The sequence below is a fragment of the Acipenser ruthenus genome, chromosome 21 (assembly GCF_902713425.1).
Source record: "Acipenser ruthenus chromosome 21, fAciRut3.2 maternal haplotype, whole genome shotgun sequence".
Taxonomy (NCBI): domain Eukaryota; kingdom Metazoa; phylum Chordata; class Actinopteri; order Acipenseriformes; family Acipenseridae; genus Acipenser; species Acipenser ruthenus.
This window is the reverse complement of record NC_081209.1, coordinates 17,917,378-17,944,901: the sequence shown is the minus strand read 5'-3', so window position 1 is coordinate 17,944,901 and position 27,524 is coordinate 17,917,378. Positions and strand designations below refer to the sequence as shown.

General features: G+C 38.1%; 1 protein-coding gene across 2 annotated transcripts in view; it reads left to right on the top strand.

Annotated features, from left to right (window-relative positions):
• Positions 1-372: 372 nt before the first annotated feature.
• LOC117427630 (neuronal acetylcholine receptor subunit alpha-7-like) overlaps positions 373-27,524 on the top strand; it is a 41,958-nt gene continuing 14,806 nt past the window's right edge. Inside the window, exons 1-7 of one of the 2 annotated variants that reach the window (XM_034902195.2) lie at positions 373-907; positions 5,111-5,250; positions 7,638-7,682; positions 17,224-17,333; positions 17,917-17,996; positions 23,929-24,096; positions 24,678-24,872. In XM_034902195.2, the coding sequence (XP_034758086.2) occupies positions 853-907; positions 5,111-5,250; positions 7,638-7,682; positions 17,224-17,333; positions 17,917-17,996; positions 23,929-24,096; positions 24,678-24,872 (793 nt within the window). In that variant the 5' untranslated portion in view covers positions 373-852. Of the gene's footprint in view, positions 908-3,970; positions 4,056-5,110; positions 5,251-7,637; positions 7,683-17,223; positions 17,334-17,916; positions 17,997-23,928; positions 24,097-24,677; positions 24,873-27,524 lie in introns of those variants that run through there. The other variant, XM_058994891.1, reaches the window with a different exon arrangement.

Below are 27,524 nucleotides of genomic sequence, written 5' to 3'. Positions count from 1 at the left end.
TTTGTGCACAAATATATTTAAATAATTGAACTCGTCTTTTGTTTTAACCTATGCTTACACCATGTTTTATGTGCGTTTTTGGAGGTTGTCTGGTATTCCAAAAAGTCTGTATTCTGGCCAGACAACGTTAAACAAACACTGTAGTAACAAAAAACAGGGGCAGAAAACAGCGAGGCGGCCCGATCAACATAACTGCCAGGAATATGAGGGTTGAGCGCTGGGGTGACGTGCGCTTGATTTGGATTGGGAATTGCTTTCTCCGTGGGGAGGGGAGGAGGAATGTGGTGACGCAGGGGTTAATGTCGTCTACTCTGCTTGTGTGGTGTCGGTTTTTTATTTGTGGCAGCAGGCTTGATAGCAGTGTGACTGTGAAGACCTATTTCTCTTTCGATTTGGTTTTGTAATAATAATAATAATAATAATAATAATAATAATAATAATAAAGTATATTTTCATTTTCTAGAGTTCTAACTGTATTTAATCTGTACAATAAATACCATATTTTGCCTCAGGCAGAGAAGAGGGACGTTTCTGTTGTGTTCAAAAACATATAGTCGTACCACCTCTGTCTCTTTTTTGAACGTTTGAGGGAAGGTGTGGGGAATACTCTCTGTCCATCTTTACCTCACTCTCGATTTCCTTGTCTCGCCTCGGCTTTATTGGACCTCAAACCTGCGCTCACACAAGCACACTCACGAACACAAAAGTGAATCTGATGACAGAGTAGCAGATTTTACCTGGCTAGCTCCATAATAATGCCTTTTTGACCGAGTCCTTATTTAAAACGCAGAGGGCTGGATACGGGATTATATCTTCAGAGGAAGAAGATATCATTTATATTTATTTTTAACAATGTGGATTCCGGATTTTAACCTATCAGTAATTGGTATCCTCTGTTTGGTGAATGGTAAGTGGTTTATGTGTTTAGACTCTCGTGCGTTTATTTAAATTAAGTAAAATGCCCTTAACTTTTTCTTTATTCACAGCAGGTCCATTGGGCATAAATATTTTCTTACCAGTTATTTTATGTCATTGTACCTGCGTCCTGTTCCTCAGGTAGTCTCTACAGGTAGTTGGGTTGACGTGCTGATTTGGTTTTATTTTATTTATTTAAGACTACTCTGTATTCTCAAAACCGAACTATGGTGGATGTACAGTAGTTATGTTGAAAATTGAAGATGCAGTCCACTCCTTCCCTGCCCTAGACTATCCGTAACAGTGCCGATTGTTGGTAAGTGTACAGTGATGGTTGTTTTGTGGCATCGTTCTTCATCCCGGTAGTCCCGAGTTTACTAACTGTCTACGGAGCAGTACTCTTCTCCTGTTTTATCATTCGAAATCCAAAACAAAAACAGTTAGGTTACTAAGCCACGATTGTGTGTTCTATTTCACTCAGTACATTTATTATTATTATTATTATTATTATTATTATTATTATTATTATTATTATTATTATTATTATTATTATTGTGGTAGTACTTAAAAATAAAAAGCAGTCTGTAAGGTTTTAAAGTATGGGTAGTACGATTTTTACACTGACACCAAAAATAAAAATGAACACTATCGTGTCCTGTTCACACGGCATGGGTTTCGAAAGTGCTTAACAAAACTGCGTTTCTAACATTCACTTAAAAAACAAAATTCCCCAAAATATTTTAAAATACCCAGCAATGTATGTATTTATTTATTTATTAAAAACTTAAAAGTTTAGCGCTCTACATGGCCCCAACCACGATTAGCAGTCACTTATTGAAAGTACATCTTATAATACGAATTCACTGCTACTTATTTTGGAGCTGAGTTTAAAGGATATTGGGAACTCTATTAGCGTGCGTCCAGATTAGACTCTCTATATGTTTGTGCTGTTTTGGGACTACTGATACTATGCTACACTTTGAGTTACCCCATAGTGCTCTCATCAGTCTCATTTCCATGATGCATAGAAATGAGTGTTTTGCGCAAAAAACGTCTATTATACTTGCAGACAAACGCGGAGGTTTGTGGTGGGTAGTGCACCAGTGTATAAGAAAATAAAGATGTCGATGCATGATATGGCCTCTAGAGGGAGACGGTCATAGGTCACTGTTGTTGAAACTGAAGACAACTGAAGACAATTTCTGAGATTTTGGCATGTACTTGGGATCCCAAACAGTCTGGATTAAAATTCAGCTGCCGCATTGCTCCCTGGTAGTGTGTATTCATACATGGTGTGGTCATGTTAAGTAATTAAGAATCAGACCCATGCCTGGTGGATATGTACTGGGCTCTTGTGTATCTTTTCTGGCTATACCCAATTCACCTCTCTGCAGCCTGTAACAGGGAGTTCCTTTTGTGCTCCTTGTACAAATTATGTTGCCTATCACATGTATATTTCTTCAAAATGTATTCATTTTATAACCAAGTCTTTTTTTTATTTCATTTTTTTTATTTTCCACCCCTTTTTCTCTCCAATTTGGAATGTCCAACCATTCTTTCCCCTCACCGCAGCAATTCCCCACACAGCTCAGGAGAACCAAAGCTTCGGTGGGCGTCCACCAATCCCATGACCGAGCCAGCTTCCTCTTTTACACCCAGGAACTCGAGAGTGGATGTCAGCGAGCTAACGACCTCTGAAGAAAAAGGCCAGCCCTGTAGGTGTCTGCTTGAGCTCACTGGGTGCCTGGCCAGCAGGGTTCTCTCTGGGGCGATGAGGAGAAACAGCCCCTGCCGGTTTTGCCTCCCTAACCCACGGGAGTGCCAGAGCCAATGGGATGCTCTCTTCGGAATCCCCAGCGAAGACCAGGGACTTTACACAACCAGGATGTGAACCTGAGCTGTGTGACTCATCCTGCGCACCACGTGGCTGCGCTTCTACCAGATGAGCCACTTGGGGACCCCGTAACCGAAACTCCTTTTAGCATAAAATGGAAATAGCTCTTTTTTTTAAAAAAAAAAACATTGTGAAACATTGACTCAGGTGCTGCTTTAGGTTAGAAAGGCTTCAGCAGACCCTACTGGCCAGGCACCCCTTTGAGCTCAAATGGACACCTGCAGGGCTGGAGTGTGTCGACATCTACTGTCGACCTGAGTGTGAGAGGTGGCAGCCTGGGCGCAGGTTGCAAACTGACCTTCAGTTCTCCTGAGCTGGTTGTTGCAGCAATGAGCAGCGAACTTTCTAAATTGGGGAGAAAAACAGGAGTAAAATAAATAATAGTGAAATCGAAATTAGTTTCTATATTATTGAAAATGTGAACTACTGTGCCCTATTCACCAAGCAAGTTTGATATTGTTCTGGTTTTTACATGAATATCAGCTTGTCAGGAGCTCTCTAAAAGGGGTACAGACTAGTTTTGTCTACACTGAATAACATTTCATTTCTTACCTGTTTAATAAGATTAAATGTCTATAATTATCTCATTGTTTCTATACATATCATTACCTACCATGCTTAAAAACTATTCCAGCATCAAAAAATGTTGAATTAGTGTGAAATGTCAGCTAATGCAATATGTATTGCCACTCTGTATATTTAAAACTTTAAAGAATGTTGCAGATTAGGGCAAAACCCCAGTTAATAAAACAAAACCGCACTAGCAGTTCTGGCTACCCTGCAGAAATGCAGACATCAAAGAAGCAAGATCACACAGAATAGCTCAGTTGGAGCAGGCAGTGCTCAGCACAGATCAACACTAGGAAGGAAGCAGACTGCAGAACAGAGAGCCATGGCTTCCCCAGGATTCATAAACATTGCAACTCACTAGGGAAGACTGTGGAGCTTCTGATTGTAACTGCAAACGGGTGCTTTGTCTGCATGCTCAACAATGGCTTAATACGCAAGTCGAACAAAGTTTGCAAATGATGGTCCCTCTTTTTTAGGACCCCACACCCTCCAGATTTGTAAAAAGATTTGTTCCCTAAGGATGTGACACATCAAGGTCCTTTCCACTTATAGGAACCAGCCACTGCCCTCCCTTAACAGTCTCACAAATAGCTGAATTCTCCCTTTGAATGATCTGCGCTGTTGTTTCTGAGTTCACTACTCCTGCTATTTTTCTGTCATCTGCAAATTAAAAAAGGTCTTTGCTTTCCATTTTTTTTAAACCAGTTATTTGTCCAATTACACATATTCCTGATGATTTTAATTTAAGTTTCGGGGATTTTTGAAAATCAAGGTCAATTATATCATAAGCACATAGAAAAGTGAAGTAGGTTATTTAAGTACAACCTCCCTTTTCTGAATCCATGCTGGATATCTCCTATTACAGAACATTATTGATGTACAAATAGTCTTCAAGATTACCTCTTGATATTGCTTCCCTCAGTTTGCATTTTGCAGGTCTGTAATTACCTGGGTCTGTTGTATCTCCCTTTTTAAATATTGGCACAACATTTGTAAGCTTCCAGTAACAGGAACCTCATTTGTTCCTATAGATTTTGTCATGATAGTAGCCAGTGGTGTACATATTTCTACACCTTTCCTTAAGCACTCTGGTATACATTTCATCTGGTCCAGATTTTTGAACTCCTGTATCTTATTTAATACCTCTGCTTCTCCCAATGGTCTGTACTGGTGGGTGTTTTATCGTTTTTATCGGTTAAAACCGAAAATCAGCAACCCTACTTGTAGCTCATATGGATTAAAAGCTTTTCAAGTTTAAATGACAGCTCTCCAACATAAACATGGTTGTTTCCTCATGAAAAAGTTGTTCTGACTGGATTTCTTGATCAATTGCTACATTTGTTAAAATTGTAATATTTTTTTTTTGTAACTCAGATTTTTAATTATACTTTGTTAGCAGCCATTTATGTAAAAAAAAAAAAAAAAAAAATAAACATTTTTTTCCCAACATAGGCATTCACCTCAGAACTAATCTTTTTTGGCCTTTATAATTAATCAGAGAAAAAAAAAATACTACCAAATCATGAAAAATGATGCACTTACTGGAGAGTTATGAGCTTGTCCATTAATAATATGCATAGTTGGATAAATCACACGACACATGCTGTATACTGGAATGCTGGTAAATAAGGAAGGGCCAGAGTGACCCTGAACTACTGTAACAACAGGACCAGATTCTGCTACCTTGAAAACCTGTATCACTCTCCTTCTTTTCTGTTAATTGTCCTCCAGTTTCCATTCAAGGAGAGTATCAGAGGAAACTGTACAAGGAGCTGATGAAGAATTACAGCCCTCTTGAGAGACCTGTGGCAAATGACTCCCATGCTTTAACTGTCTCCTTCAGTCTTAGCCTAATGCAGATAATGGACGTGGTAAGTAAAGTCAATGACGACAGTGATTATTATTACAAAATGAAACCAGTGAAATACAGTGCTCCCCTGTCACACACGGCTTTCCTTTCTACTGTTAAACAGGTTAGAAGGTCATTCGAATTGCCCCACAATTCCATTCCACTGCCACTTGCATTTTTGTTATAAGGCTGAAAAAGATACCACAGTCTCTTAACTATGGCTACAATGCTGTAAAGTGGAACACTGAACTAAAGAAATGACACTCTTAATCCATGAGGCAAGGTCAACTGTACATATTAACTTTATATAAATCATGCATAGCTAATGCTGTTATCCATGTCTTTAGAATTCGTATTAGCTGGTACTCTACCATGCACAAGACAACACTTATGGCTAAGTAAGATAAACTGGAATGTCTTGAAAGCTGGTGTTTTTATTGGCTTTGTGATTGAGGTTTTAAAAATACCTCCAGTACCAATTTTAGATGTTCAGCTTTATGTTTCCAATACGTTACCTTCTTCTTGAAAAGCCTCTGAACAGTACAGCACTATCGAACAGCCCTTTCCTCCATAGGATCCAGTAGTCATATTTTAACAACACAATGACTAAAGCAGCTAACATTATTATTTATTTTTAGTTTGCACAATTTGTACTATGATCTTGCAGTTATAATCTTCCAAAGCAGAAACACATAAAACATGTCCGTTAACTTAATAAGATACAGCAATTTGATCATGTTTTTGGCCCCTAAGGTCCCTTGTATCACGCTTTTCCTAGTTCTTAAACAATACTTCTAGATAGTGTGGGGATGTGTTAGTTTGAACAGGCAGGGCTAGATGATGAAGTCCCATAGAGTTGAGAGATTAGTTTTGCAAGCGACAGTAGAGTTCTTACCGTGCTGAGTCAGCCTTTGATTACCATATTCTAATATTCAGAGTCTGAACACTTCCTCAGAGGGTATTTTTCAGCATTTTTTTTTTTTTTAGCTCCAGGAGATATATACAATATTGGCATTTTAATTGAACACTTGAAGGCAGTTATCAACATTCTAGAAAGGAGTTAAGATCTCATGCACATATAGATATTGCACCTACAGCTGCACACAACATACATATTTGGGTTTTTTGACTGAATCCTTTTCAACACTAACAGGCATTAAGAAAGGCAACTAATAATTTATGAAGAACAGCTGTATTATTTTGAAGTATTTTGGAAAGCTGCAGTCACTTGATCCGTGGTCTTGCTCTTGGAGCAATCTGTCCTGCCAGAAAGCTAGCTGAATGATGACAGAAAGAAAGAATTGATAGGGTCCTCTGTGGCTCATCCAGTAAAGGCATCTCTCTGGTTTAGATCCTGGTTGCAGCTGATAGAATAAAGCCTACCAGCTGGACAAGAGGTGGTGGGCTGCTCAATAATATTAGAGGGGGTGTTTATGACAAGAACCACCACCACACAGCTGACTGAACGGTGGAGGCTCCGTTTTCTGGGAAATACAAACCTCACAAGCATAGGCTGAGATTCAGGTGATCATGGGAGCCTGCCTCTCCTATCGATCCCTGCACTTGAACTTATTTAACCCTGAAACAAACTCATCTAGCAGTTGCCAACAGAATATTTGCAGACAGTTCCCTTGCTGGGGTGGTAGTGTGCAGCTTTGTCCACCCTGCTCACCTGGCCTCCCCAGATTCTTTGAGTGGGTGGTGGCTGCCTTCTCCCCTTGACATGCAGGACTGGTGTCCATAGCTATGAGCACTAACATCACCCATACCCCGAAAAAGTAACCATGGCCCAGACAGTGCCTCTGCTGTACTCGATATGGATAAACATTAGTCAACCCGTGGAACAGTACCATAAAACAGACCCAATAACCCCACCCCACTCAGAACCACTCAGCATTGCTAGGCTTCAGTGACACATCCTACTGTTCATTTTAGTGCACCACATTGTCCATCATGTGACCTGTCCCAGAACCTTTATAAACGTGTAAATGTCTCTGTTTAGTTTATTACTGATTATCACTTGGAAAGTCCACAGCCTAGAAAAGGATATTACTGACAAATAATTTATCTCCAGCTGGTTTCTTCTCTAGAGTACTTTGCAGTCTCATACTGACTAAATGTACAATGTACATTTGAGTTAGTTGCAGTGGATAGTCAGGATGGCAGAAACTGATTATTGAGAGAGGCACATAGTTGTGCTTATGTCATTAATCAATCCAAGTGTATTATTCAAAGTGTATTATCAATAACTGACAGGCACTAATACAGTGTTCTAGGATATAAGATTTAGAGGCTGCAGTTCTGTTAAAGGACAGGTCAAAAGGTGATGTCAAATCTAAGCTTCACTCCTTTAGTACTCCACTGACACCCCACTAAAATCTTCAGCCAATTTATTCATTTGTTTTACAGGATGAGAAGAATCAAGTTTTAACAACTAATGTCTGGTTACAGCTGGTAAGTAATCATCAATTTAAAAAGTCATTATCCACACACCCTGGATACCAAGCCCCCCATATGTTTAGCCATATTCACCCAGCAACATAATTACATTAATCTTATCTGTTATGCACTGCCTTTCTTTATATAGGTCTCAAATGTGTAGTTTTGAAAGACACACTTTTAATTTGCTTTAATGAAAAACGGCTTGACAGGGGCATATTTTAACATTCATGTTCTAATAATATAAGTTTGTACATGAGTTGCTTATAACATTTTTTTTTTTTGCAAGTTTTATTTCTGTTACTTTCATACAACAGTATTGTGAAATGTATTTTTGCATGCTGTGTATGATTTTCTGTGACTAATCATTTGTTTAGTTTGATTAAAATGGTAATGATTTTTTTTTCCTTACTTACTGAGGCACTGAGAAAACATGTCAGATGTCAGCATTCAAACAATCCCTGAATTAGTTAAAGTGGTTACAATGTCACACTACAATTCATATGTTTTTTGAGTCGTACTACCTGTATATTAAAACAGGGAGTGGGAGAAAGCAGTACCAAGACAAAACTGCTCTGACAGGGAACTAATGTGAACTGTCCTGAAAACTATACTACACGATTACTCCATCTCTAGAATCTAGATATTAAAAATAATTATCATTATATTCATTTTCATATACATTTTTATTAAATTAAAATGCTTCCGGACCAAGAGAACTGCCGGACGGGTCCTTAAAAAAAACTGTAATGCTAATTATTTTTTAATATGTAGATTAGAGTAAGCCATCGGACAGGTGGCAACCCTACACTGTGTGTCTTAATGTAACCTGTTTATTGCATCACATGTATTGTTTTACACTCTACTTTAACAGGCTAATCAACAAATCCATAAACTGCTTGGTCATTGATTCAAACATTACCAAATGAATCTCTCACTGCAATATAACCATTTATGAGACAGGCGATCTGATATCCTGAACACACTGTTAAATCGGGTCAGTTCATGTGGCTTATAAAACGGTCTGATGTGGGGCACACAGGAATTACATCTTGCAATACTTCCATGTGTAAGGATGGGATTAATAAAAAATATATATTTTTCCCAGCCATGCTGTTAGATTGTATTTCACTTCCTTGGCCACACACCTTTAATAGATTTTTATCTGACCTAAAACAACCAGCTGGTTTTGCTGACAAGCTTTCAGTCAGTAACATTGACCCCGAAGACACTGCGGAGGTGTAATGACCTAGGAAGTGCAGATGTAACATATTTCTTCAAGCTAAGGCATGGGAACTCAGAACGTTATTTTACCTGGTGTAGTTTGCAGTCTCCTGGAAGGTTATTCATGTTAATTTTCAGCAGTGGAAAGCCAGTGCATTATGGAAATGCATTTTTTCAAACAAAACTGTTCAAAGAAAAGGTCATTGTGAGCTGAAAAATGGAAGTTGTTGTTTGTACTTTTAAAAAAAATGTTAAGTGTTAAGCACGCTCCCTTAGGATTTGTGCTCAAATCCAGGGTAGTTTAGCTAAGCCAGCTCTAACAGCAGTGCTTAATTTGTAAATCGGGAGGTCCCGGAACACATATTGAGCGCCAGAGCGTGGGGAGCGGGGGGGGGGGGGGGGGGGGGGGGGGGGTTGGGGTGGTTCCGGGGGGCTTTGAGGTACCAGAACGCAAGAGAAAAAAAGTGACAAACACAATGTAGCCAGACAATGTAACTATAACCTGTTTTAAGGTGTCATCTTTAGCCTTGGCTACAATGCTTGCTGCCGCTAAATGAGCCTTGGTTCGGGCATGTTCAAAAACCTTTTTCTGAGGGCTCTTTGTTGTTATTTTTACGTCGGAGGCAAAGGACGTTACTGTACATTCCACACACTCTTTTGCTAGTTTCATCCCTCCAGTCTTTTCCGGACCCAAGCACCCTACCTTTTTGCATGTTGTACAGCCCAGCTTTGAATTTTGCATGACAAGCCAGGGGTTATACATTTGCTTTTTCTTTAACTGAGCCTCTGTCCAAACTGCACCTGCTCCGGGCACTTCGTCGGTGGATGCACTGTCCTCCCTAGTGATGTGTAGTTCGCAAACGAATCGTTCTTTTTGAACGACTCACTAAGGTGAACGATGGGAATCGGATCAGAGCCCCTATTGAATCGGTTCTTTTTTGTGTGGCGCAGAAGTCGAGTTACCAGCCTATCAAAAGTAATGAAATGATTCCTTACCTCTCGAGTCTGGCTGATTTGTTCGTTGTAACAATGAAACCGGATTGTCTCTCCACTCATTGAGTGTTATGAAACTGAAGACCGTATGTGCCATGTTGGATCCAAATTCCTGCTTACTTAGTGCATGATAAGAACTCTTTGTGAGCAAAAATGGCGTCAGTTACATCCTCGAGACCATAGCTATATGATCCAGACGGTGTGTACTTTCTAGAGTGCTGCTTCACGCTGTCAGAAACTCAGATTACACGTTTGTGCACCGTAATTTTATTTTTTATTTTTCTTACAGTTCTTCTTAGTTTTCTATGTACGTAACCTTGTGTAAGTCTGCCAAACAAATAAATAATAAAATGAATCACTACTAATTGTAGCCTATGTGTGTTTGTTATTTTTTATACACATACAAAATTAATCATATCTATAGTTAACTATTTTGCACAAATTATGATTAATACTTCTAAGTCATCTTGAGTAAAGTCAGCCAAATTACTAAATAATATTATTATTAATAATAATAATAATAATAATAATAATAATAATAATAATAATAATAATAATAATAATTGAGATATACACCTCATTTCCAAAATAAATAAATACAAACATCTACTGGTATTGTAACGTTATTGTACCCAAGGCTTAATTATATAACTTGTGATTAAATATTTGACCTTGAGGAATGAATGTATTTTATACATGACAATTTACAACTACGGTTAAATATTTTATAATTTAATAATGACGGCGATTCACCTTAGTCCACAAGGTGAAACGTAGTATCAGCTACGATACAACAACCTTTTAGGAGGATATTGCACATTCTAATGGATGACATTCTTAAACGTCTATTATATTTTACACGCACATTAAATATACATTTTCTAAATGTTATTTTACTGTGTTAAACACAAAAAAAATACTAAATATATTCACGTTTAAACTTTGTTTATATAAAATGTACATGTTGCGGTCATGGGTGTGCTTCAACGTGTGATTGATTACATGACTAATCCCAAAGGTTTACTGGATAGAAGAGGAATTGGGCAAACAGCGTTTTGCTATGTGCTGAATAAATACCACGGATTAGTTCCACAAATACCACTCGTTCGAGCCTCTCTTTTTTGTTGTTGTAAAAAACAATGGGTGACTCCAAATGTATAGATGAAAAAAAAACACGTAAGAAATGCAATTGACTATTTTTATTTTTTTAAAGATTAAATTAAATTAGATTGATACTGATGGCTAAACAATGCAAATGGTTCAAACTGTTATCTTAGCTCCACTATTCTAAATATATATTATTATTTTTTTGTCAAACTATATTTAATTTAATGTTTATGAACCCAGTCAACCAAATATAGATTCTCCCTAGCTTTTGTGACGTGCAGTTCGTGAACGACTCGTTCTTTCCGGTTCAAATAAACCTACGTAAACAATCTTAATGCGGTCTACATTGATTGGTTTTGTGTCACTGAATCAGTGAATCAAATGAACGAAATGAATCGATTCACCAAACTGAACTGAATCAAATGAATCGAGTCACTAAAAACAATCGAACTGCCCATCACTAGTCCTCCCCGACCCTGTCCCCCTCTCCCGCCGAGTCTGACTCACTAGTGGCCTACTAGCTAGTGGAGGACGTGCCGGTGGTGATGCTGAACTGGCGACTGGCGGGATTAGCAGCGCAGACAGCGCTGGTAGCTAAGGCATCACCATCAGGAGCAGTTTCCCCCTCATTTTTGATTTGGCTTTCCTTTCCCACGACACGTTTCAAATTCAGTAGCGACGACTAAGCTAAGTGACTTGATTACGTAGGGACCTCTCACTAGCTGACCACCACTGTTTCAAGATCAGTTACTTGCCTCGCCGGCCTGCCCCATAACCTCTATGTACAAATAAGAGGGCAGGTCTGGAATCGGTGTGACGGGATAGGATGCGGGGGGCGGGAGAAATAACAAGGAGGCAGAAGCAACTTAAACTCTGATCGCTTTTATTAGAATGTTTACAGTTCAAACAGTGGAAAAAATAATAGATCATGCCGCGAGAGGTACCGGATCCGGGCAAATTAGGTGCCTGAACAAAAAAAGTCAAATCTGAGAGGTGCCGGATCCTGTTCCGGCAGGATCCAGCTCAAATTAAGCACTGTCTAACAGTGTACATTTTAGTCACAATACCAGGATTAACAATGTGAGTTTGAACTTCTTTTATACAATAGAAATTATATTTTGTGTTTTATCTTTATTCCATCCCTCAAATTGCTTTAAAATAACAAATGGTTTCCCGCAAAGCCTTTTACATACCATCTTGAATAATATATTGTAGACTTTTGCCCCTTGTAAAAAAGAACCAATCATGAAACACTAACTAGCTCACCATAAGAATTGTTATAAAGTCATTTATTTTCTGTTAACACTCTTTTGAGGAGGCTCCTTCCGTGAAACTTTCTTCCCAAACACAGCCCCTCAATGAGAACCCTTGTTTCCAGCCTGTTAGGTATAATATTTGGTCACCAGCATATCCCTACCTCATGCTTCGCATATTGTAGGGTATGACTAGATACTTATTGTACCCAATAACCTGGAATTGGCTATCCTATCCTAATTACATCCTGTAAGATTTGTTTTCTTGGTTTTAAAAAAGTGCTTCAACTATGAATGCAATAGTATATAGAATACAACAGCAACTTGGACCACTATCTGTAAAGTTTTATAAGCCCAGGGCCCTGCTAAGCACTAACATCCATGCCAGTGTTTGGATCAGTTAACAGCAGTTGTTTTCATATGAGCAGACCAGATCCTAAGTGCTGGGAGTCATTTCCAGATGACGGCTGTTTAGCTGGGGTTGTGTGAAAATAGTTTTGGCGTGCAGAGTTTAACAGGGATTGCGCCTTAAAACATTTCAGCATGTCATTTTGATTCATTGGTCTACATAATGCAATTTCTTGCCCTTTCCTGCTACAAAGGGCCTTTTGAGCTCTATTTATTCTTATCTCACAGATGCTTTGCAAATTAGGAACTTAGAGATTTTACAAAACTGAACTTCATCTTTTATCCTCATTGTACCCTGTGAAATGTTGTTTTTGGTAGAAATTAAAATTTCAGTGGAACTATGTTTAGGAATAGGCATTTTATCTTTGTCATGTTTTTATAATACTGTATACTTTTACATTAGTTTTATACATTTTAATATTTTTAATAGGAGTGAGCAAAAATAGGAGTAATAAAAAAAAAAAAAAATACACATTCGCCTTCCTTAAAACTCGTCTGAGATGCTGGACTCCCGACCGATGAGGAAGACAATGAATATGTCTAAAAACACATATCCTTTTTTCAAAAGTTTTATTTCTATTCAATTTAGATTTAGTTATTTAATTTCTGCTAAGTAGGCATGAATAAAATAACAATTGTTTGCATGCGTTATATGTGCACTAACATTAAAAGTGATTTGTGTGATTTTTGTTAAAAAAAATTAATATAAAACAACATAAATAAAGTTGTGTATTACTCATTATTACCACAATCTTATTTCTTTTGTTCATTTAGGCTGTGTCATAAATAATGGCTTATTTAAAAAAAAAATATATATATATATATACAGTACTGTGCAAAAGTTTTAGGCAGGTGTGAAAAAATGCTGTAAAGTAAGAATGCTTTCAAAAATAGACATGTTAATAGTTTATATTTATCAATTAACTAAATGCAAAGTGAGTGAACAGAAGAAAAATCTACATCAAATCAATATTTGGTGTGACCACCCTTTGCCTTCAAAACAGCATCAATTCTTCTAGGTACACTTGCACACAGTTTTTGAAGGAACTCGGCAGGTAGGTTGGTGCAAACATCTTGGAGAACTAACCACAGTTCTTCTGTGGATTTAGGCAGCCTCAGTTGCTTCTCTCTCTTCATGTAATCCCAGACAGACTCGATGATGTTGAGATCAGGGCTCTGTGGGGGCCATACCATCACTCCCAGGACTCCTTGTTCTTCTTTACGCTGAAGATAGTTCTTAATGACTTTCGCTGTATGTTTTGGGTCGTTGTCATGCTGCAGAATAAATTTGGGGCCAATCAGATGCCTCCCTGATGGTATTGCTTGATGGATAAGTATCTGCCTGTACTTCTCAGCATTGAGGAGACCATTAATTCTGACCAAATCCCCAACTCCATTTGCAGAAATGCAGCCCCAAACTTGCAAGGAACCTCCATTATGCTTCACTGTTGCCTGCAGACACTCATTCGTGTACCGCTCTCCAGCCCTTCAGCGAACAAACTGCCTTCTACTACAGCCAAATATTTCAAATTTTGACTCATCAGTCCAGAGCACCTGCTGCCATTTTTCTGCACCCCAGTTCCTGTGTTTTCGTGCATAGTTGAGTCGCTTGGCCTTGTTTCCACGTCAGAGGTATGGCTTTTTGGCCGCAAGTCTTCCATGAAGGCCACTTCTGACCAGACTTCTCCGGACAGTAGATGGGTGTACCAGGGTCCCACTGTTTTCTGCCAATTCTGAGCTGATGGCACTGCTGGACATCTTCCGATTGAGAAGGGAAGTAAGCATGATGTGTCTTTCATCTGCTGCAGTAAGTTTCCTTGGCCGACCACTGCGTCTACGGTTGGGAGAGACCTTGCTGATGCAGTATAACTACCTTGTGTCTTGTTGCTGTGCTCAGTCTTGCCATGGTGTATGACTTTTGACAGTAAACTGTCTTCAGCAACCTCACCTTGTTAGCTGAGTTTGGCTGTTCCTCACCCAGTTTTATTCCTCCTATACAGCTGTTTCTGTTTCAGTTAATGATTGTGTTTCAACCTACATATTGAATTGATGATCATTAGCACCTGTTTGGTATAATTGTTTAATCATACACCTGACTATATGCCTACAAAATCCCTGACTTTGTGCAAGTGTACCTAGAAGAATTGATGCTGTTTTGAAGGCAAAGGGTGGTCACACCAAATATGGATTTGATTTAAATTTTTCTTCTGTTCACTCACTTTGCATTTAGTTAATTGATAAATATAATCTATTAACATGTCTATTTTTGAAAGCATTCTTACTTTACAGCATTTTTTCACAACTGCCTAAAACTTTTGCACAGTACTGTATATATACACACACACTAATAAGAACTAGCCCACTTAAAAAAAAAACTGGATTTCGTAATCATGATTATTTGTTATCTGTATAAATGTAATCCAGCAGTGACATTTTCTGAAAAAACTGATCAAAATGATCCATATAAAAGTAATCTTGATCACAAAATATAGGATTTCAAAATCCGGATCACTGTTATGCAGATTAAAAGTTTTGAAAAACCAGCCCCTGGTGCACCAAAAAGGTTCACCTGAAGAAATGTTTTTCTCAGAGGAGAGCTCTGTGAATATTTTCTTTTAAAATAAATTACTATTTGCGGTTTACAAAATCATATGCATACATACAGTACCTTGCGAAAGTATTCGGCCCCCTTGAACTTTGCGACCTTTTGCCACATTTCAGGCTTCAAACATAAAGATATGAAACTGTAATTTTTTGTGAAGAATCAACAACAAGTGGGACACAATCATGAAGTGGAACGAAATTTATTGGATATTTCAAACTTTTTTAACAAATAAAAAACTGAAAAATTGGGCGTGCAAAATTATTCAGCCCCTTTACTTTCAGTGCAGCAAACTCTCTCCAGAAGTTCAGTGAGGATCTCTGAATGATCCAATGTTGACCTAAATGACTAATGATGATAAATAGAATCCACCTGTGTGTAATCAAGTCTCCGTATAAATGCACCTGCACTGTGATAGTCTCAGAGGTCCGTTTAAAGCGCAGAGAGCATTATGAAGAACAAGGAACACACTAGGCAGGTCCGAGATGCTGTTGTGGAGAAGTTTAAAGCCGGATTTGGATACAAAAAGATTTCCCAAGCTTTAAACATCCCAAGGAGCACTGTGCAAGCGATAATATTGAAATGGAAGGAGTATCAGACCACTGCAAATCTACCAAGACCTGGCCGTCCCTCTAAACTTTCAGCTCATACAAGGAGAAGACTGATCAGAGATGCAGCCAAGAGGCCCATGATCACTCTGGATGAACTGCAGAGATCTACAGCTGAGGTGGGAGACTCTGTCCATAGGACAACAATCAGTCGTATACTGCACAAATCTGGCCTTTATGGAAGAGTGGCAAGAAGAAAGCCATTTCTTAAAGATATCCATAAAAAGTGTCGTTTACAGTTTGCCACAAGCCACCTGGGAGACACACCAAACATGTGGAAGAAGGTGCTCTGGTCAGATGAAACCAAAATCGAACTTTTTGGCAACAATGCAAAACGTTATGTTTGGCGTAAAAGCAACACAGCTCATCACCCTGAACACACCATCCCCACTGTCAAACATGGTGGTGGCAGCATCATGGTTTGGGCCTGCTTTTCTTCAGCAGGGACAGGGAAGATGGTTAAAATTGATGGGAAGATGGATGGAGCCAAATACAGGACCATTCTGGAAGAAAACCTGATGGAGTCTGCAAAAGACCTGAGACTGGGACGGAGATTTGTCTTCCAACAAGACAATGATCCAAAACATAAAGCAAAATCTACAATGGAATGGTTCACAAATAAACATATCCAGGTGTTAGAATGGCCAAGTCAAAGTCCAGACCTGAATCCAATCGAGAATCTGTGGAAAGAACTGAAAACTGCTGTTCACAAATGCTCTCCATCCAACCTCACTGAGCTCGAGCTGTTTTGCAAGGAGGAATGGGCAAAAATTTCAGTCTCTCGATGTGCAAAACTGATAGAGACATACCCCAAGCGACTTACAGCTGTAATCGCAGCAAAAGGTGGCGCTACAAAGTATTAACTTAAGGGGGCTGAATAATTTTGCACGCCCAATTTTTCAGTTTTTTATTTGTTAAAAAAGTTTGAAATATCCAATAAATTTCGTTCCACTTCATGATTGTGTCCCACTTGTTGTTGATTCTTCACAAAAAATTACAGTTTCATATCTTTATGTTTGAAGCCTGAAATGTGGCAAAAGGTCGCAAAGTTCAAGGGGGCCGAATACTTTCGCAAGGCACTGTAAATCAGTTTTATATAGTTTTCAAGACGTTTCACTTTTAGCGCCCCGTCTGCACATTTTTGACTTTGAAAAAAATATGAAAACTAATATAATGATATATTTTTTTAAATTATTGTTTCTGTCACTGCAAGACATGTAGCCTACGCTGTAAATAGTAGATTAATACATAAAATCCATTTTGTATAGCTACTTTTAGAATTAGGCTGTTGCTGCTATTTATTTTGGGGTATGAAGTATGTTCTATACAAGTCATTTCATTCTTCTATCCTCTGTGTGCAGTATTGGCAGGATTACTATCTTCAGTGGAACATATCTGAATATCCAGGAGTGAAAAAGGTTCGATTTCCAGACGGGCAAATCTGGAAACCAGACATCCTTCTGTATAACAGGTAAGTGTCTCTCATCACATTTCATCTAGAAAGGAGAAGAGGTCCAAGGCAGATCTGTAGATTGTTCCCACTGGCCTCTCCCCTTCTCTGTACTGGTGAAAGATGGTGTTTCCTTTACAGCCTGGGAAGTGTAGGAGCCCCGTTCTCTTTCTGTACAGTAAACAAGTATATAAACCTCCATCTGGTCTGTGCCCGACACATTGCGCCAGTTTTTAAATTAAAAATGGGAAAATCCAAGCCATTTTTGTTAAGGTATCTCTTGAGTGATGAATGATTCTTGTTTAAAAGATCATTTGTTGGGTTCCATAGCACACCCATACTATGAAAGAGAATGCTGGAGCTGCTACAGTTTGCACAAACTCGACAGCTCATTTTAAACCAGAGCACGAACCCACATAAATGTTTTATTGACACTTAAGTAAGTGTTTATTTATTTCTAGGGCTGGCTAATGGGGTGATTTATTGCTATTCTTTAGCAGTGACTGTAATAGTGCCTTACTGTAAGCCATCTAAGATTGGTTTGGGGAGCAGGGGTGTTAAGTAAGCTGGATTTCTTGTAGATAAAGCATTGTGTTGTTTACAGTGCCGATGAGAGATTCGATGCCACCTTTCACACCAATGTCTTGGTGAATTCTACAGGGCACTGTCAATACCTTCCTCCAGGTAAGACAAACATCCATCTTAATCACTTATTGAACTACGCGCTATATATATATATATATATATAGTATTCCTCATAAAGTATTTATATGTTTTGCGGTACTGTATAATGAAAGGTTTTGTGCTGTGTGTGCTATAAGGAAATTAAAGATACCACATCCCTGTTTCATACCCTCTTTAGTATTGAAAACTATGGTAGAACCAATTCACAAAATGCTCCAAATATTCTATTATAAGACAATGTGTGATTCACTAATATAAAACAAAAGCTTGGAGAAGCCATGATGCTGTTACTGTGCTCCAGTATGACACATGTACTGTTGTAGCACATACTGTAAATGGTTAGAAAGGTGTCTACCAGATAAAGGAGTTGCTTTGATCAGCCTATACCTGAGTCACAGCTAGATTTGCGGAGCAGTTTAGAGCTCCCTGGATTGTATGAATTATCACTAGGCAGGGTTTGGGGGCTGATGCAGTCCAGGGTGATTCCCCCAGTGCTGGACAATTCTAGAAAAAAGGGTGTAGGTTCATCAAACCAATCCCTAAGAACTTTCTGTTATTTGAATAGGTTTTAATGATTCAAGTGTTTAAGTTTTGGATTAATTCTCAGCACTGCTTACAGTTTGTAGAATGTTCTCTTTGGTTTCGTGCTTATACTATTAGGTCAATTGTTAAAGTTTATATATAGATCAGATTTGACCCTGTAGGCAGTCATTACGTTTGACCTTGAAATGCAGACATGTTCAGACTTGTTGTCTGCAATCATGCAATCTGTGCGGCTGTCTTAATATATAATAGCCTGCATCGCTAGAGTAGTCAGAGTTGCAGGTTGGGCTCAGTACAACAGCCAGGTCCCTGGATTTCATGACTACAATATTAAAATGGCTGTCCTTAGATTCTACTGTCATAATGTGACTGACAAAGGAATAACACAGCAGCAGCAGCATAGCAACATATTAGCAATACTGACACAGCCCCACAAACGTATGTAACAGACTATTTAAATACTGTAGCTAAAACGTCCAAAAAAGCGTTACAGCATCTGCATACAGAGAAGTTAATTTGTGGTTTTTTTTTTACCTGTGTAATTTACATTCTGTACACACCATTGAAATAGCCGTGTTTTCCCTTGCTGTGCCAATAGTGCTACACAAAAGGCTGAAAGCTAAGACCTGTACTGTATTACAGGCACCCATATTAGAGTTGTGACAGACTGTGGGGTGGTGCGGGGGTGCTATTCTGATTTTGATTGATAGGGGACAAGACAGAAAGGTTATTAACTGTCGTAGTATAGTTTTTCAGAACCAGCAACACACAACACTATGAGTACAGCATGACACCACTGGAAAAAATGAACACATCTAGAGGTTACATCTCAGTGAACCCACCTGCTTAAATATCATCAATAATAAAACAAATTAGTAATGTCTCTCTCTTAAAGTGGCTGCAGCTAACAAAATTATTCATAGGTCTTACCTATCATGAGCTTACGTTGACATTAACGCTAGAACTGCCACAGCAGACATTTTGATGGTTTGAGGTTTTCAAATTTATATACAAAAATAAGGACGTTATAATCCCGCCCACCTAGAACCGCCAAATCAGTCATTTTGACTGCCCTATACAATACATGTTTTTATTTTGAATATAACCTACAATAGTCTATTTATATATATATATATATATATATATATATATATATATATATATATATATATATATATATACAGACGTGCTCAAATTTGTTGGTACCCCTCCACAAAAAACGAAGAATGCACAATTTTCTCTGAAATAACTTGAAACTGACAAAAGTAATTGGCATCCACCATTGTTTATTCCATATTTAATAGAAATCAGACTTTGCTTTTGATTTTTTATTCAACATAATATTGTAAATAAGAAAACAAATGAAAATGGCATGGACAAAAATGATGGGACCGCTAACCTAATATTTTGTTGCACAACCTTTAGAGGCAATCACTGCAATCAAACGTTTTCTGTAGCTCTCAATGAGACTTCTGCACCTGTTAACAGGTAGTTTGGCCCACTCTTCCTGAGCAAACTGCTCCAGCTGTCTCAGGTTTGATGGGTGCCTTCTCCAGACTGCAAGTTTCTTCTCTTTCCATAGATGTTCGATAGGATTCAGATCAGGACTCATAGAAGGCCACTTCAGAATAGTCCAATGTTTTGTTCTTATCCATTCTTGGGTGCTTTTAGCTGTGTGTTTTGGGTCATTATCCTGTTGGAGGACCCATGACCTGCGACTGAGACAGAGCTTTCTGACACTGGGCAGTATGTTTCGCTCCAGAATGCCTTGATAGTCTTGAGATTTCATTGTGCCCTGCACAGATTCAAGGCACCCTGTGCCAGGCGCAGCAAAGCAGCCCCAAAACATAACCGAGCCTCCTCCATGTTTCACTGTAGGTATGGTGTTCTTTTCTTTGGAAGCTTCATTTTTTCGTCTGTGAACATAGAGCTGATGTGACTTGCCAAAAAGCTCCAGTTTTGACTCATCTGTCCAAAGGACATTCTCCCAGAAGGATTGTGGCTTGTCAATATGCATTTTAGCAAATTCCAGTCTGGCTTTTTTATGTTTTTCTTTCAAAAGTGGAGTCCTCCTGGGTCTTCTTCCATGGAGTCCACTTTCGCTCAAAAAGAAACGGATGGTGCGATCAGAAACTGACGTACCTTCACTTTGGAGTTCAGCTTGTATCTCTTTGGCAGTTATCCTTGGTTCTTTTTCTACCATTCGCACTATCCTTCTATTCACTCTGGGGTCGATTTTCCTCTTGCGGCCGCGCCCAGGGAGGTTGGCTACAGTTCCATGGACCTTAAACTTCTTAATAATATTTGCAACTGTTGTCACAGGAACATCAAGCTGCTTGGAGATGGTCTTGTAGCCTTTACCTTTACCATGCTTGTCTATTATTTTCTTTCTGATCTCCTCAGACAACTCTCTCCTTTGCTTTCTCTGGTCCATGTTCAGTGTGGTGCACACAATGATACCAAACAGCAGTGACTACTTTTCTCCATTTAAATAGGCTGAATGACTGATTACAAGATTGGAGACATGTGTGATACTAATTAAAGAAACTAATTAGTTTGAAATATCACTATAATCCAATTATTTATTATCTTTTCTAAGGGGTACCAACAAATGTGTCCAGGCCATTTTAGAATATATTTGTAGAATAAGCAATAATTCATCTCTTTTCACAGCTTCTTTGCTTTATTCTATGACATACCAAAGGCATGCAAGTATACATGATAAAATAGCTTTTAATTTCATCACTTTTCAGGAGGAATGAAGCATTATTTCAATGAGCTGTAAGGGTACCAACAAATTTGAGCACGTCTGTATATATATACACACAAGCCTGTTGTTATCTCTACTGGACCTGGCAGCCATCAATTTCTTCGTTTTGTACAAGGAATGCAGTAGGAGAGATTTTATCTTAAAGCTAGCCACAGCATTTTGGCAGAAACACTTCGAGCAGAAAACTGCAAAGCACCAGGCTGCTGCAGCTCAACCTGGATTCAGTGCGACACCGAGTGACACACGCGAGAGAAAACATGTGTTTAAATTTAAAAAGAATTTCGTTTTTACAGTTTGTATGTACATATACCTGTTTACGCACTAGTTTCTTTTGAAATGTTTGTTTTATTATAATTTTTTCAGTTTTTGAAGTGGTGCTTTTTATGTGGGAAGTTAGAAAATAAACCCTTTTATGTTTAATTGTTCATTTAAATACGCCATTTCGACTGTACAGATGTTTGATATGACGTTCTTGAATAAAACTTTTGAGTTGTTTTGTCTTTCATTTTATTATTAATGTTGTTTAAAATGTAACCGTCGTAATGACTGCCGGTGGTGGTTTTAGGTATGAGTATAACCGCAGCGTTTCTAGTGTCTCAAATGTGCACATAGTTTTCATTTTAAAACATGGTATCTGGTACTACACTAGGTTAAATGAAGTTTGCTTGCCTTATTATTAGGAAGTCTGTTACTATTTCACTTCATAAGTCTTTTCACCTCAGCAGTGTCTTTGGTGGTAAAAGGTTGGTTAATGACTGGAATTTAGTTGTTGAAGGGGTGAATTTTACTCTCCGGGTTAAGTGACCAAGGAAGTTCAAGATTAATTGAAAGCAGATAAATACACACACGTGACCCATATAATGAACCATGAAAATGAATGTGCATTGACATGGAGATGATGGCATGATTGGGTTAGCTGCAATCACTTTAAGCAAATTAAGTAAAATTGAACATAACATATCAATTAATGCAGAGATACAGAGATACGCAGCTTAAAAGATAATAATACTTAGTTACCATCTGTGATGGGGTGCCAGCTCGCCCCTATAAATTTGTGTTTTGTTATTGTTGTTATTTTTACTGTTTTCATTATGTTTTTGTGATTATTGGTTTGTTTTGGATTGGCAGGGAGGGGGTTAAATTCCTCCCTGTAAAAATGCATGTGAGAATGTGGCTGGAGCCTTAAGTGTTTAATTGTTAATTATTAGTTAATTGGGCTCCAGCCACAGACTATAAAAGACAGCTGAAACCCTTTGTTAGAGAGAGGAGTTTTTGGGTGAGGTTGTTTGTTGGTGTGCTGTTTAGTTTTGAGAAAGAAACTGTAGTGAAGGCTAATGCCCAGCCTACATGTCTGTATTTTGTTTGAACCTTTTTGTTGGCCCTTGTGCCTGTTTATTTGATTATTTTTTGTTGAATAAAGATCATTATTTTGCCCCTTCCACTGTCTCTGAGCCTCAAGGTGGCACTATCCCGCTTCTAACACCACGTGTGGCAGGATGACAGAGGTTTGAGGCTCAGAGACAGTGGAAGGGGCAAAATAATGATCTTTATTCAACCAAAAATAATCAAATAAACAGGCACAAGGGCCAACAAAAAGGTTCAAACAAAATACAGACATGTAGGCTGGGCATTAGCCTTCACTACAGTTTCTTTCTCCAAAATTAAACAGCACAGCAACAAACAACCTCACCCAAAAACTCCTCTCTCTAACAAAGGGTTTCAGCTGTCTTTTATAGTCTGTGGCTGGAGCCCAATTAACTAATAATTAACAATTAAACACTTAAGGCTCCAGCCACATTCTCACATGCATTTTTACAGGGAGGAATTTAACCCCCTCCCTGCCAATCCAAAACAAACCAATAATCACAAAAACATAATGAAAACAGTAAAAATAACAACAATAACAAAACACAAATTTATAGGGGCAAGCTGGCACCCCATCACACCATCATATACAGCCAGACCACACGATGCTTTAAAATCCATTGATTCATTAAATTGATTAATCAATTAACATTACTTACTGCAGTCAATTAAAATAAGTCAGTTAAAAATGAAAACAGATAGTACTGCAAGAACATAAGTGGCAAAAGCACTTTTAAAAGTCAATGAGAAGAATTGTTCAAGCTTGTTCATAGAGCGCCATGATCTTATAATTAGGCTCCTGTCACCCCTGATTCTTTAACACTTCATATTATAAAGTGTTTGAAATGCCAACTTCATATCTGCTGTGAAAATTCACCTGCAACCTAATATGGCTGCCATACTATGGTCATGTCACATTTTGGATTCCAGATCTATGAAATGTTACCTACACATTTATTATGTTTAGTTCAAGTTCAGTTCTGGGAAATGGACAAGACACCCTGCCGTGTCTATAAAAGATCTGTCGCCTCCACACTGTCATAAGCCTCATATCTCAGAGAGGCAGTGAATACATATGTGCAGAGTTATATAAACATGCTAAAAGTGTAGGTGACCATGATATGTTATTGGTTATCAGAGGGAATTTGAGAGTCTGCTTATGCTTTCATATTTAGATCTGATTACAAAGCTGAAGTGTTTTTCAGTGGGAGCCTATCCTCCTCGTTGCAGTGCTCTAATTGCAGTCCTGTCTAGGTATCTTCAAGAGCTCCTGCTATATCGACGTGCGCTGGTTCCCCTTCGATGTGCAGAGGTGTGACCTCAAGTTTGGCTCTTGGACCTATGGGGGCTGGTCCCTGGATCTGCAGATGATTGAAGCTGATATAACCGGTTATATCCCCAACGGGGAATGGGATCTTGTAGGTAAGACAACAGATGAACTACCTGAATCAGAGGTTCACAGTCTGGACTGGGAGTATAACCCAGGCTGACCCTGAAAAAGTGAAGCTAGTGCATCTACCCATTTCCACAAACTGAAAACATATTAATCTACTATATTAAATAAACACAGTGCATTAACAAATAAGCTCTACTTGCTATTAATCTATTTATTACAAAGATTGACCTATTTCTGTATACCCACATGCTACAATTTGCACATTTTATAAGCTATTTAAAGTTCTGGTAGTATATAGTTTTATGTATCAAAATACATAAATATGGCGTGTATGTTTTTACTTCCTCAGTAGGGTGTATTTTTATAAAACAGATTTATGCCAGTTAAATTTCATTGAAGTCAGTTACCATAGTGCTGGTTGCAAAACAAATCTGTACACCAATATCTTAACCTATCGCAGAATATTCCCATTGAGTTCTTTTTTTGGCGTGGACCTCAATGAGGTGCGTTACATTCCATCAACACATTATTCCAGTTGTTGCCCATGTCAATCGAATCCTCTTTTCACATTGAGGTCCATGATTTGCTTGTCTGTGTGTGTTTTCAGAGGTCCCGGGGCGGCGCAGTGAGAGGTTCTATGACTGCTGTAAGGAGCCGTACCCGGACGTGACGTTCACGGTGGTCATGCGGAGACGGACTCTGTATTACGGTCTGAACCTGCTCATCCCCTGTGTCCTCATCTCTGGCCTTGCCCTGCTCGTCTTCCTGCTGCCTGCGGGCTCAGGGGAAAAGATCTCCCTGGGTGAGCTTAGTATTCATTTAACCAGAAAAATAACCCATTTCAGTATTCATCTCATTTTAAACCGGTTCCTAGCAAGATGGCAGAACACGTTGTAAAAATACAGGGCAACATTACTTGTGTTAATGGTGACTTGGAGAGCAAAGTTCTTTGATAATCTAGGGCATTGTTTTACAATTCAAGTGAAAAACAGTCAAAATGAAACTAGAGATGTTAGTTTAGGGTTTAAACATTTTCCAAATGTTAAACCTTTTGGAATTGCTCCAAAACATATAACCAATGTCAAAGATATGCTTGTCAAAATATAGATCGTAGTGTTTGTATAAAAGGATGTGCACTGTCAGATTTGCATGTACTTTTATTGATGTGAGCACGCTCTTAAACTCAGGGGAGACGTTTAAGGAGGACAGAGATGTTTAAATTCCTGTAAGTGGATTGTTCATGCACTGGGCTTGCAACGTATCCAGACAACTTTTAATAATCAAGAAAATCACACAGACTCATATAATTTGAGGTTTTAACAAATCAGAGCAGTAATAGTGCTCCTTCTGTTTATTAAATGCTTAATAATGGATCGAGTGGTTGCAAGCCACTTTGGATCCCTGCTAATAGGCAATCTCGGCGTTTCCAGTGCCTTTACAGTTTTAACAGCATTAATACTTCAATACAGCAATACAGGTATGGTCATCACACCGCTAGATCCTAAAACATACAATATATCACTCTCCAAAGATAAAATATAATTCCTATACCTTATAGCAATGCACCAATATAAATGATATATAAATTCAAAATTGTTCTTACCTTCCACTATATGTCAGAAGATCCAATTAAATCTAATTATTTGCTCTGTTTTGACAGCTCCTTTCTTTAAGTGAACAATATATCTAAAAAGTACCAGTGACTCCTTTTTCAAAATGAATTGAATGTGAGCTCATGGTTGACTATCTTCCACCTCTCCTTTCCCTAAAAATTAGGTGAACTTGAGTTCACAGGGTCCTTGCTATCAAATACAATACAGATATATGCGTATATATGAGAGAAATGTTTGTTTAAAACATAACACCAGCTTGTACATATATATATATATATATATATATATATATATATATATATATATATATATATATATATATATATATGGATATGGACATAGAGAATACATATAGAGAGATGTTTTCCAACACCCACTCTGTTTAATCATTCCAACCCGGGTTTAAAATATATTTCCCTCAATAGGTTGGATTTGCTTCATGTATAGATGTGTTTTAACAAAATATTGGACAAAGACTGTAGGGGTTTATCAGTGAGCCTTTGAATAAAACCACTAAGCATACAGTGACCAGTTCTGTTATTTTCATTTAAATTCAGGCTATAATGAACATGTTAAATATAATAGTCTCATATTAACTGTACCATGCTTGGACTAAGCCTGACCTCTCTCTGTTTTTAAAAAATCCCCTGCACAAGCAGGTTTCAGGCATGCTGTTTACCTGCCAAAGCTAGTTTTTTAATTAATATGAAACTCTACGATAAGCGCTTGTCCAAATTCACTGCATGAAGTCATTTTTTGGCCAGATTCAAGAGAGCCTTGAACCGGTATCTTTTCGGACAAGAAAAAAGCTTACATCCTAATTTTTATAAACCGGTTCCTAGCAAGAAAAAAGCTTACATCCTAATTTTTATAACAAAGCTCTCATTTATTTTCTTAATATAATGAGGTACATACTCCTGTCTTTCTTAAAGCACCTTTCATGGGTTATAATTCAAGGCTGACAAATTCCTATTTTAAGAGCCAACACCAAATCCTGCTTTGAGGTGCCAAAGACTAAGACTTATCTTTTGAAGGTCTAATGCCCTTCCAGAATTCTACTGTGTGTCTGAGATGGACGTTTAATTCTTTCACTTGTAAACTCTACAGTAAATAAATACCTCTGTTTATTACTGTAGTAAAACTTAAATAAATGCAGCACTGTGGCGTGTTTAGTTTTAAATGTAATTCTGTCCAACGGTTGCTTTTTCTTTTGTAATACAACAGCCTCTGTATTTTTGGCTCACAAACATCATCCCAATTAAAGTCGCTACCTTCCTGATAAGAACTGATACTCAACTTTTGTAATTTAAATGAAATGCTCACTTCGGCTGCCAAGTTTTCATTAATTTCGATAATATAATGAAGAGAACAGACATTACACCAAATTGTAACTTTTTTATTTTACTCCATTGGTATACACAGTAGGCAAGAGATTAATTTTAATTAGGCACTTGCTTGGCAGCAAATGCAACCTTGAATATTAAAACTAGGACTGCTATACTTTGATACAGACTAACATCCTTATGCAGTTACTAAAGTTATTATATTAAGTTTCTTATTTTAAAATCTCAGTTTTCTATTTATTTTTTTCTCTTACTATAGTAGAACCACAAACCTATTTTAGTTAAATTGTTTCTGGCATATTAACTGTGCTCCACAGAGTTTGCCATTCTGTTCTCGCTGGATCGGAATGTTAGAAGCTCTGAGTCAAATTAAAAAGGATGCTTTTGCCTGATAAGGGAGGTTTGGAACTTTCAGCAAGTCAGCCTGACCTTACACATTCACTAATAATATTCTTCTACTGTTATACTAGAATTAACACAGGTGTGTCTTTAAAAGCC